Raw genomic sequence first — 13,029 nt, 5'->3', positions numbered from 1 at the left:
TTGTGACAATTCATTTATTCGGTAAGTAGTAGTATTTATAAATTGACAGTCATCAAACAAAATCAAATAATTGGACCATCACACACAAAAGGCAGCTATAATAGGTATCATTTCACTTAATGAAACATTCAACAGTCTGGAACTCAAACGGGAGAAGAGAAATTTGGGAGCTATTGCCTCCTCATTTTAGCTTAATTTGGGTGAGCAATGATGTTGCGTGCGTGTTGGAGTGGCCGGTTTCTTCCTGTCCAGGTAGGCCATGCTTTTCTTTGTCCACCAGTTCTCGGGGGCAGCGCAGATCCTCTTGCCTTTCACCGTTATAAATCTATTGAAAATCACATCAAAGAAAATGTACATTCAGCAACATCCCCAAGATGCCAACCGATTATTCTGAAACACGAGTCAGAACGCTCTTCACGTACTGAACTTTTATTAGAAAAATGCACATTAAACCAGCGTTGGACCGAGCGGATGACTTACACTATTGCTGTTTTTGCGCACGGCGGATTGAGTTGTTTGTAGTAACTCTTCAGGCAGCCTCGATGGATTCTAGTGTTTCGAATTTTTTGACAACAACTGGGTAAACCACCTGAATAAAGACACAAGACTAGACTCATCATCATCATCATCCTGTTTTCCACAATCATTGGATGTTAATAATTTAAATAAAAACACATAAAAGTCTTCGTATTGTTTCTTACCTTGAGCTGAGGCTGTGGAGACCACGATAGCTACAAGAAGAAGCGAGACGAAAGCCAGACTTGCCATTGCTCGTCTCTGGCTAAATTCAATGTGATGCTTGTGTCTGCTCTGCACGCCCTTTTTAAGCACAGCCAACATTCATTTATGCAACTTGAAGGCCGAGCACGCTGAACCCACGGATATGCAGATAGTCGGAAAGTAGAGCAAGTGTTTCCTTCCGCAGCGGCTCACCGGTGTGGCCCTCGCTCCTGCCTCATCAGCGGTGGTCTGAGATGTTCCACTGGAGGAGAATGTGGTCTCAACCTTCCTCTTGTTTTAGCTTTCTGTAGCATCCCTTTTGTTAACGGGCAGGTTTGGACCAATCTCTTAAAATCAGCTGTATCAAGTAGTATTTTTTTTTTCAGATTGCTTTTACATGAGATAGTTGGTGGTCATGAACTCGTTTTCTACTGTTTTTTGAGGCGAGTGTTTCTGAAGAGGGAGTGCTCATTTCTGCAACCACAGGGGTGAAGACAAGTTCCTGTGCTGCTTTACATGTGTGTGTTACACAAACAGAAACGAATGTACGAACTCATTTATCAAACCATGCCTCTATTAAAACCCGCATAGTGCGAGCATGTGAAAGGACCACAGTGTCCACAGGCTCAGTCACTGTTGCACGTGGTGCCGGTCAGCTTCTTGGGAGACAAGTGGACATAAATACATCCTCAAATACATATTGCCAAGTCACAAAATCCCTGCAACAACATCGGGGAGACGTGCCGGGAAGCTCATTCCCCCAAAACGTCAGAAAAAGAAAATGACATGATACTTAATCAACTCAATACATCACTGTTACGTCTGTCAGAAAGACCTCCATGGTAGACTGAACACCGTGAAAACCACTGTCTATTAGTAAGAAAGTAAATTACATATACGACCGCCATACATTTGACGAAGTAATAGTTTGAAAATCAAATCTGTTCTGTATTTCAGTTCATGTCGCTCTCCTTGAAATGTCCTAAATGTCCAAAAGAGGGAGTTGAAGATAAACGCAGATAAGCCAAAGCACTATAATTCAAAGTTAATCAGGACAATGTGCATCCAGTTTTGTGGTTCATTACAAGATTTTGGGTTAAGTTAAACGAGGAAAACATTATCTGATGAGAATCTTTTCTGTGCTGATGTTAGCATGGCGTTAGCTAGCTGGGTAGTGTCACATCTATTTCCATTACTGTGATGTGGAGAATAAAAACAGAGTTATGATAAAGTTAGGTGACAAAAACACATTTGAGTTTAGTTAATTTAATATACATGTATAATATTTAAGTATGTCCTTGTCTTTAGTGGCTATAATACATTGCTACATCGTGTCAAATGACAAAACTGGGTGACAATATGAAAGGAGATACTTGAAGCGATGAACTGGAAGATTTATCTGAATGCGCTGATTGACTCGGCTTTATGTAGCTTCAAAGTGAGGCTTGACTCTTGATAGCTCTCTGTACCGCAACTTTACTGTCTGGGTTCAATACACTCATAGTGCTTTTCAGGATGCAGCAGAGCTTCAGCAACAAAAAGAAACCACAACACAGTTAGCGACTCACCCCAACAGCTGGAGGACCAGATATTTCCCTCAGGAGACAACGAGAGAGGGTCACAAATTATAATATGGACCAAAGCAAGTCTCCAAATGCACGCTAATGTTGATCTGTAACTGCAGAATGTGTAAAAAGGCAACTGATTTGCAGTTTGATCGACTTAAACGTTCCATGTTGATATGTGTTATATGTTATGTTTACCACTTGTTTCTGCTGCCCCTAAGAGGCAAACAAACAGTTATTACAGCTTTGTCCAAGCAGTAGTTGCACCTAAATCAAATCAAACTGCAACCATGGGAGCTTTATAAACTACAATTTTACATTTAATTAAAATCAAACTTTTTTTATTTTTTTTGCATACACTGAGTTATTGTTTTATATAAAGCAGTAGTTTTGTGTTTGTTCACTCTCATTCTTGTGGAATGTTGTTGGGTGAAAAAAACAGTGTTGTTGCAAACTGAGATCATACATGTTAAGAAATTGAGCACAAAACCTAAAGATTGAAAATTCAACTCCCCTGCAGGAAGTCATCCCGCAGCCAGTGAGCTCAGACCAATGTCGCCCCGCCACTTTATAGCATGACAGTGTAAGTGGAATTTTTTAGATAGCTCCATTATGTTTAATTGGCTCTGTCTTGTCCCTCTTCCCTGATAGCCAGTTATTATGATGGAGGAATAATCAGGTCTGCAGGCCACTGATTCACTTTAAGATCGTCCCACTAAGTATTTCACCGCATTGTTCTCTCCTTTGGAAACCATAAAGATAATGATACGAAGAAGAATAAATCTGACGCTGTTACAGTCTTGATTTAATCTTTTAGATAAAGGGCCATGATGTAAAATAAAAAACGTCTTCATGATTCTCATAAAAAGGAGCCTCATTCACAAGGGGAACTTTCTGTTTTAATTCAGAATGAGTATAGGTTTCGCAATTTGATCTCCATTGTTGCGGTGACGATCACACTGCTCATGGTTCCTTCCTCATTTTGAGAAAACATTTCTGCTTTTCATAAGTAATTCTAACATTTCATTCACCGCATCCAGTAAATGCATGCCTGTGTAATTAGAGATCAGCTGACTCTGCTGCTTAGTGACCGTCAACCTTACGTTATGAGAACCATTGATGAAAAAAACCTTACTACACATCTTTCATCTTCAATTCCCACGAACAGTAACTAATGAAAATACTCATTGTGTAATACATCCATCCATCTTCAAAGTCGCTTATCCTTCATGCAGGGTGGGGGGGTCGTGGGGTCAATCCCAGCTCACATGGGGCGAGAAACGGGTCACGCGCTGGATTGGTCACCAGCCAATCGCAGGGCCGACAGAGAAACAAACACCCTCGCGCCCACACACCTACGGGCAATTTAGAATCACCAATTACGCTGATCCCCTTTGGAGCGACTCCACACAGAAAGGCCTCTGTGATGCATGCCAAGTGAAATGTAGTTAGAAGTTAGAGGTCGGTATTCAAAGCTCTTCATACTGTCTGAGATTGATAACAAGATTTCCTCACCGAGTGTTGAGATTTCATAAATATCCTTCATAGAGGAAAACATATATTTGCATATCTTAATAACTCTTTCATTATAATGAATATTTTCTCTACATAACTAGCTTGCCTGTCTCTGTATAATAAACAAAGACCTCTGCATTAATCCTATTAGCCTCGAACATACTGTTTGCAGACAGCTTCAGAATTGTACTGGTCGAGGGCCGCCTCCCACTACGATTCAGGGCCACGATGTCAGCTGTCTTTGTGTTCGCATAAAGAGAAATTATATTGACTCGCATAACAGCCGCTCGCTAAACCCTCTCCTCAGAACAGATATCCACTCTGTTATCTTCTGCTCGACTGCTGTGCAAAACGAGACCTTAGCCTGCACAGTCAGTGCACTTGTGATGCGAACGACCCCTCACAGACACGTAGACGTGGAAAGTATGAATAAGCCTTCAGGCCTCATATGAAAGTCGGCTGTGTTGCCAGATAATCTAAAACTTCTAAGAAACCTTAATCCAAAACAGAAACCATGTGGGCATTTTCTATATTCATTTTGCTTTTCTTATCAAAAAATACTACTCTTTGCATCGCAGATCCCCCTGCAAACCACTGGAAAAATACTGTCGTTATAAGACACAAGACACGGCTTTCTTGAGAAACCAAGCGTAGGCCATGATGTAGGAACAGCACGACAATCGATCCCCAGGTCGCTTGCGTTTTGGTGCCATTCAGTCAAAACACACTGGTGGTTCTGTAATCTGCTCTTGGGCTAGATACTATTATGGATGACTTACCGGCCTTTTACTTTAAATTATTTTAAAATATTGCAATGTGATAATGTAAAGTAAATAAAGGCCAATCATTGTAAATGTATTTCCCTTTGGAACCAACTTGTCTTGTGGAGCAACTGGAAACCTTACTGGCAGCAATGAATCAGATTTTTCAGTCATTTTGGTTATCTGGCATTTGGCAGCTTTTTATTGAATGAAAAAAAACCTCTCCTCCTAGTTTGTGGTAACTCACATGTTCAATTTAGAAAGGAATGCCTGTCTACTTTGAATTGTGCAAAAACAAGTTAAGACTTGTAACTACAAGAACGGAACTTGCAAGGATGAATTACTCAATTTGGGGGAAGGATGAGCGGAGGTTTGTGGTGGAAAGCTCGGGGATCTCCTTCCTTCCCCTTTTCTCTACATGACTGCCAGCCCCAGATAGAAAAGAGGGCAGGAAGGAAGAACAGTCACACTTTTCTTGGTGTGACGAGCACATGATTCTGCATTTGATTTATGCTGAATCTGCATTATTTTTAACGACAAAAATGTATAACACCATAGGGAAGAGGCATCGTAGTTAACTAGTTGGTTAACTAGAGCCCTGGATTGTGCCGGAGAGCTGGAACAATACGATTTGTCGCCCAGCTAACATTTGTAGAGACGTTTATACTCACTTCGCGAGGCATAATTAATTTCCCTATTGACCTTAATTTGCAATTTATTGAGCCCGCAGGAAGACGCGCTAAAATTATACGAATATGCAAACTCCAGAAAGAATGAATATAAAAATATCCAATAATGCCTAAACCGGTTGAAAATCTGTTAAATTAGTTTAATCAAACATGAATACATTTTATTTAACTGTTATGGATGGTAATAAAATAGTAGAAAGAAGTGATCACTGTAGATGACGGATTCTCTTTCTCAAGTCACCCCAGTCAATGTCATGAAGAAATCACAAAAAAAGGAAGCGGTCATCTAAAGTATCATCCAAGTGCGTCCCCTACTCACACAATATGTAGAAAGCCCTAAGATACAATTCATCCGGTCAGGTTTCCCCGGTTCCTCTTTCCGCGGTATAAATCAGAGGTCTGGTCAGAGGACATCATACATTAAGCTTCTCCAAAGAACCTCTGCAACATCTCCCGTGGAAACCATGCAGTCGTACATCAGAAGACTGGCGTGCTTGGCTCTCGTCGCCGGGGTCCTCGCAATAACGGCATCGGCATCTGGTAAGTTCCCTGTTAGAGATCCTGCACTTTGCGCAACTGGCCTGCTCCAGCATCTTTTGATGTAAATGCATTAATTCATATTTCATAGCTGTACGAGATGTGTGCTTGTAACAACCGATCCTCTGCTTGTTTTCCCCCAAAAAAAAAACAGAAATTAAGATAATCAAGTGCTGCACTGAGGTCAGCGTTGCAAATGTCACTGCTGCCATCCTGGGGTACAGGGTCCAGAGGAAGAAACCCCCTTGCGTCAAAGCAGTCATGTAAGAAACACCTCCTTACTTTATCTAACAGAGAGGGATGATCAATACGTTGGAAATTTCTTAAAAATCGATTTAGAGCTTGTGATTGAGCTTTTTCTTTATTTCTTTCCTCCAAGATTTGAGACCACAGACGGAGAAGTCTGCAGCCACTGGAAACAAGAGTGGGTTTTTGCGAAGGTCAAGGAGCTTGAGTGAGTCATCTTAGAACATTTTCAGTAACGACCATTTCTGTCACTGTGTTGCGTCGGACCTGTGATTAGCTGTTAATTTAACTGTGATCTCCTGTTTGTCTTGCAGGCAAATCCGCAGAGCAAACCGGAGCACCACTCGTGCTTCTACAACCTCCAGCGCGCCTAGAAATCTGAAATCAACAGCAAATTACTGAATAATTTAAAAATATTTAAAATGCTTTTAATGTAATATTTAATATTTATTAGCAGCGCTATTTATGTCTTTCCCTTTCTTTAAAAAATGTCCTCCCTGTGTTATTTCAGCTAACATAAGGCTTAAATGATAAATAGACAAAACATGTCCGAAGCAATCTAATTAAAAGTTCTGTTGTTTGCCATTGAAAAAATAAAATGTTACTGTCCTCCATCCTCACGTGTTTCTCTTTTTAATGGAAATCATCGACAGCCAAGCTCATCAAATGATTCGTCAACACACCTCGTGATGTAGCTGAAAGAGGCTCGGCTGTTTTTACGGGTCAATTTTGCCATCTAGTGGGGACATGAAATAACTTCAGGACTTCAGCCTAGATGAGGAGAGCACGTGTCTGACTGCAGCAGCCACCCCGCCGGGAGTCGCCCTAAAATAGACACTGACTCCCCGTAAGTCAAGTTGGGCATTTGTATGAGGCATTATTCATCCGCTCAGGTTATTATATGACAAATGATGGTTTAATGCGCTTTTGTTAAAAAACTGTTGACATTTTCCAAAAAAGTTCAATTAAAAACAAAATAAATGAGCTGCGACTACGTTAGAAGTTACGTGTGTTTGTTGTAGTTTAATAAAATAAATGAGGACAACGGTGTTGTTTTATGAAATAGATTTATGTGTTTGCGAGAAATAGCATGTCAGCATGTTTCTAAACATGAAACTGATTCCAGGTAATGAAACGTAAAGATGTTTATGTCAACAGCAGCCAAGCACATGATCTAATAAAGTGCTTCTTCTGAGGTCCTCGTTTGGATCATAATTACATCCACACTGCATATGTTTAGGCAGTAAAAGTCAATAGCACTTAATTATTAATTAATTAATACTCCCAACATAAATGGATTATAGTATGTTCAATTCTGTAAAACATTCTCTCAAATCAGCATTGCTACAACTCAAATGATTTAATTCCAAAGACCAAAACCTGATTTCCGCTAATAGAAACCGTGGGTTCTTTTCTGGAAGGCTTCTGTGGGACAAAAGATCCACTTTTCTCATTGGAGTCCAATCTCCAGCGGTGCCGGCCTTGGACGTCTTCTTCAGTTTCAAACTGTATAGAAATAAACGTTTTTACTCACAATGCTCCCAAAACAAAGGAAAAGCTTCTTCTAATGTCAAGGTCCACATCCAACTGAAACCATTTGGTATTTCAAAGTGAGTAGGAGTTTCGAGTAATTCCAGATTTTTCCTCACCCACTCATCTTTGCGTGCACGGCACATGTTGCATTCTTCTTAACCATGTAGAAACTGCAATGGTGAGAAACATCATACATTAGTAAAGTAATTTGTAATTCCACGGAAAGTACAGCTATACGTTCTTTTTCATAATTCCAGTTTTGATAAACAAAATGATTTGATTTAAACTTTTTTTTGAGGAAAGCTAATGAGTTTTCCACAAAACCTATTTTGGTTTATCAAATGCGTTAGCATTTGACTGTGTCTTACAGGAACACAGTGCATCCCTGCAGGAACTTTCTATTGATATTCATTCGCTGCTTTTGGTACAATTCCATCGGTATCAAAAAGTATTGGAGTTTGATACCGAGCTCTGTTGCGTAATTGGATTTTTTCAATTTTAAAGCCCAGGCAGCCTGCATACAATCATTTATGAACACGATTTATGGAGATATGGAGCAGATCAAACGGCAGCCTTTTTAGAGTCATGAAATCCATGTAATTAGTTTTGACAGTAAAATATTGTTGTAAATCAATGGCTTATTTTCATGGCAATACATTTTTTAGAATTCAATATTAGTAATGCTTTCCAAAAAACAATTACCGGTGTCTTTCGAATATTTGTTAAGTTAATCAAATCAATCCAATCAGTTAGTCTTCACCAACCCTCTCATGAAGGTTTGACACTGATGAGATGTCAGATGATAATGTCACTGAACCGATTCAGATGGAGTCTGTGGGTTCGGACGGCCTTACACGATCTCCCTGGTGGTTTGTTCTTTGTAGCCCCTTATACGCTGGAAGGGTACCGGCTTCCTATTGTAGCTGGTGCCACAGGCTTTTCCCGCATTGGAACGCACTGCGCACACACACACACACAAACACGTCACGCCACAAATGATCTGTTAAACATACAATTCCCAATGTAATATCTGCTGTATTTCAGTTAGATGGAAAAGCGGAGGTGAAATGCGATGAAATTAACTTACACGCAGCTGGAGCCGGACCGAGTAGGGCCAGTATGAAGCAGAGGAGAGCGGTTGTCACGGCGATCCTTCCTCTGGGAGCCATGCTAGCGATGCAAAGAGTAGACAACTGACTGAATACACAACCTCTGTATTGTATTTATATGTATATCTATATATAGATATACATACGGATCAAACAATGCTCAAACAATGCTCATGTTACTTGTCTCCTGTGGTTGCTAAATTGAGGACAGGAAGCCCACTGTTGCATCGTGGCAGCCAAGGTTGCACACGTTGCACTTTGATCCTACAAATTAGACCTCTGCTCTGCCATTATGCAACACCCAGATTTGTGTATGTGGGCGCAATTGCACCGATGTATTACAGCACAGCAGGTTCTTATGATCACACTTTCTCCCCTTTGTTTAGTTTCCTCCAAAGCTACTGCATATTGCTGCATATTTAGCTCTCAGCGCATACGCCTGCATAATTGCTCTTAAATATAATTTGTTGCACAAAATATTGCCCTCGTCTTGCTTCATATTTTTTCCCGTGTTGACAAATATGATCGTAATGTCCTAATTTGACATTGTGGGTTGAAGCCGTTGTCGGACTGGTTTACATAATCAGCAATCTAAAGATTGAAGAACGACCCAATTAAGCCAATTAAAATGAAAAATGCTTTTTTTTAGTTGCCGTTTTCATTGTGAAGGCCAGCAACGGATTTGGGCCACTGCAGCTGATTCTGTGTGTCCTGCTCAAGGGCACTTCATAAATGCAGAAGCTGGAAACCACGCTGCCGGTTGAGTACATGAAGCTGTGATTAATGAGAGTGTGTATTCCGTCTCCTTTGCCCTCAGACATGAAGTGGAACGACTCAACAGCAGCAACTTCTCTCCCTTTAATTTAAGAGTTTAATTTAATGATCCTCCAGGATTCATGAGAATTAGTTTTGGCAGGAAGAAAATTAGCCCAGCAGACAATTTACTTCTGCTATTGTGTTCATATAACGATGTGCATAATGCATGTCCTTCAAATGGAAATAACTGATACGGGATCACACCCTTGCAGCTGTACTATTTTCTCTCAAATTGAGGGATTTGAGTATTTATTGATGCCAGTCACTCTTCCGTATTGTTTCCGTCTGTTACAGGCATGTGATCCAGTTCGCCGATCTAAGTCATGTCATTTTCGTGACAGTTTCAGGGCCCATGAATCATCATGTTCTCCTTTTGATTTGCCCATCTTGTGCTCTCCTTGAAACCTCATCCGCCCTCCTACTCGCCGGTCAGGCCCACACATCCCAATTTAGCACATCACACACTCTCCACATTTGACGGGTGTCCAGCAGCAGTTTGTGCGGCCGTCCTCCGTCAGGGGGCAGTGTTGTATGGTCAAGCGTGACATGCTGGATGGATGAGACGTGATGGTGACACACAACCGGCATATCTGATACTGACACCGGCTACAAAATACTGTTCATGACGAGGTTTTAACGTTCTCGGGGGGCGGTTTGCATCCTGGCCCGTAATCCGTGCTCTATCTGTGTGTTAGCGACCGGTTCCCACTGAGAAGGGAAAGGGCAACGCGATAAACTGAACAATCGTCTCGTTTGACACCTTAATCCTCGCTAATCCTAAAAAACAGCCTTGTGTCGTCATCTTGCGTTTCCTCCCCGAAGGAAACTGTGAGGTTACAGCCCGACTTGTTCATCGTGATCAGATCATTAATCACTTTAGATGAGGCAATCACAGAGGTTGTATTGGGAACACTTTTATCATCGTTTGTCATTGGTTTTAGTATTTGTATTAAAAGTAATGCCAATAATCCAGTTTTAGCTTCTTTAATGTGAAGAATCGCCGTGTTCCTTTGATTCAGTCTCAGACTGCTGTAATTCATAGCTGAAATACACACATCACAGGTTGCGAAAGTTAAAGTAGCCAAATTCTTCTTCCCATTTTCAACTAACAATGATTTTAAAGCAGTTCTCTGCATGTAACAAGGCGTAAATACGGTATTGATCATTAGTCTCTCATTAGCGTGACATGGCCTACATGTCAGCAAACTGTTACCAGCTTCAAATCCTCATTAGCATTCATCCAAAATACTCCCGGAAGCAGGGGGGGGTTGGTAGAGTCCACAGATAATTCTGTCGGTTTGTAACCACGAGCGGCTCCTTTTTCAGATTAGGCACCAATTGACCTTTTGTTACAATTACAATTAAGTATACATTGAGTAGCACAGCTACTCAGCAAATGTCTCATGATACTTGTTTTATGTTCTGTTCACTTGTTTCAGCACTACTTCACATAATAATCCTTGTCTCATCAATGCATGAGCTGCTACTTCATCATCAAAGTCCAACACTCATGATTTATTTTTTATTTTGTAGGCTGTGATTTTGGTTGATTTTGAATGCAACGTTTGGGCTTGTGACTTTGCTTAAGGAACGATGTCAGACCTTTTATTCTGCTGGGCCCCCCTCCCTCTCTCTTTGGACTCATACTGGTGGACGGAGGGCAAGGAAAGAGGGAAGGGAAGAGGAGAGAGGGTGAGGGTGAAGAGAAGGGGGGTCACCATTGAGTTGTCCACCCACACAAGGCCTCCGCTGGTCACCTGCGTGGGTTTGGGCCAAAAGAAAGGCTGGGATGCGCACACACACACACACACACACACATGGGCACACACAAAAAGACCAAAACAACAGCTTTCTAACCCCAAATGTCAAACGTGGCAAAGGAGCATGGAATAAAAGGGTTATAAGTAAGCAAGGAACTTCCTGCAAACAACAGAGGGGGGCATTGTCAGTATCCTTAAAAGCCCTTCACAACAGAAGAGACTTTAGGCGGCCAAGAAAACACTCTCTAAGCACTTGGCTGTAGCATGATTTTCAGAGAGAGTTTAGGATAATTAGCATTGTTCCAGGCCGTCGAAGCCGCGAGCCACGGAACACAATGCACACTTCAATATCTTATTGAGGAATTATGCTGAATTACTTGATGTATAATTATGTGAGCCCGGCAGATTCTGTCCTTGCCGTCTCCTCCTCCTACATCCCATCTGCCCCGTGTGTCCAGAGTGTGGGTGACTGAAGGAGCTGCGGGGGGGGGGGTGGGGTGAAGAATTATTGTGGAAAAACTGTAAGAAAAAGTGTGATGTAACAATCCGAAATGCACTCCCACCGCCCAGGCCGACGCCGTAACATCCGCGGCCTCCGAAGCAGTGAGCAGTAGAAGAGGAAAACGAGGAGGTGGGGGGGGGATATAGACTTTAAAGCACCTCTGTGACATTAGGAGGAGCCCGCGGGTGTTTCAGTCTGGCAGAGCTGACGGTCGGCCGGGGAGACTCCCGAGGATGCGGTGAGCCAGAGGAGATGCTCACAACCCAGGGGAAGGGTTCGCGTCGGTAGAAAGAGGAGTATTTTGAGGGTGGTCTGTTATCTTCGCAGGCAAGGCCGCGCGGTATCACCGCCGGGTCACATCGCCGAGGGGGGGACGGCGCGAGCTTCCTGCCTGAGACGGTAGATAAGGAGGAGCAGAACAATGAGGTCTCTCTCTCTTTCTGAGTCACGCTCAGAGTCTGGTAACCACACCGAGGCGTTAAAACCCCTCAGAGGGCCACGTCTGAATGGAGCCTCGCAGCTCCGAGGGGCGACCTGAGAGTGTGTCGTTGCTCCAGTGACTGACGGACAAAACCCACATTATCACAGAACCTCTTCACTCCGACTGTTTATCTGTCCCTCTCGTGCTCCGTCTCTCTCTCTCCCGTAAAGGAGCCGTCTGAAGAGGAATATGCCAGCAGAGCAGATGGATGGAGAGAACATCTCATTACTCTGACACCATGTTTATGCAATCACACACACACACACACTCACGCAAGTACACAAGCAGAAGCACGAGATGCTGATGGAGATTTCTTCAATAATCAAAGTGAGCGAATGATGCACGACCACACACCCGTTTGGTGTTTTGGTGTTTTTGATGAAACCGTCTGTTCGCTTCTCCCTTTGTTTATGCCGAACACACGCATGCATAAACACAGACGCACATCCACTCGCACACACATACACACACACACACACACACACACACACATCAATTGAGTAATTCGCCAGACGAGCAGCTGTTGCGGAGAGAGCTGAGTACCAACGGAACGCCTCTGACATGCTAATGACCCGAGGAGTTCATCCACACGCACTCCAAACCTCACACGTTTAAAATAAACCCGACTATTATGGGTCACATCGGCCCGCTGGAAGGAATATGAAATGGTTCTAGCTGCATGTAGGCAGTCTGTGTAGGACCGCGAGCCAAATGAAAAGCTAACTCACTCCAGGAATATCTTAGCGAGGCTTTGAGGGAAGATCCTTTTTCAACACCCAACCGCCTCCCCCTCCT

The 13,029-nt window shown here is 42.4% G+C and overlaps 2 protein-coding genes across 2 annotated transcripts; one reads left to right on the top strand and one right to left on the bottom strand.

Annotated features, from left to right (window-relative positions):
* Positions 1-8,750, bottom strand: LOC120816336 (uncharacterized). The gene is made up of 8 exons (XM_078098914.1): positions 8,654-8,750; positions 8,421-8,523; positions 7,683-7,736; positions 7,358-7,539; positions 2,289-2,316; positions 702-841; positions 481-589; positions 1-325 (listed from the first exon to the last, which is right to left on the bottom strand). Exons 1-8 carry the CDS (start codon positions 8,733-8,735, stop codon positions 187-189), a joined length of 837 nt encoding a protein of 278 aa, XP_077955040.1. The 5' UTR covers positions 8,736-8,750; the 3' UTR covers positions 1-186.
* LOC144405497 (uncharacterized) lies at positions 5,573-6,647 on the top strand. The gene is made up of 4 exons (XM_078099042.1): positions 5,573-5,790; positions 5,942-6,050; positions 6,167-6,241; positions 6,348-6,647. The coding sequence occupies exons 1-4, from the start codon at positions 5,715-5,717 to the stop codon at positions 6,433-6,435; spliced, it is 348 nt and encodes a 115-aa protein (XP_077955168.1). The 5' UTR covers positions 5,573-5,714; the 3' UTR covers positions 6,436-6,647.
* Positions 8,751-13,029: the final 4,279 nt, after the last annotated feature.

Source organism: Gasterosteus aculeatus, chromosome 3, assembly GCF_964276395.1.
Source record: "Gasterosteus aculeatus chromosome 3, fGasAcu3.hap1.1, whole genome shotgun sequence".
Taxonomy (NCBI): Eukaryota; Metazoa; Chordata; class Actinopteri; order Perciformes; family Gasterosteidae; genus Gasterosteus; species Gasterosteus aculeatus.
This window is presented reverse-complemented; position numbering and strand designations above follow the sequence as displayed.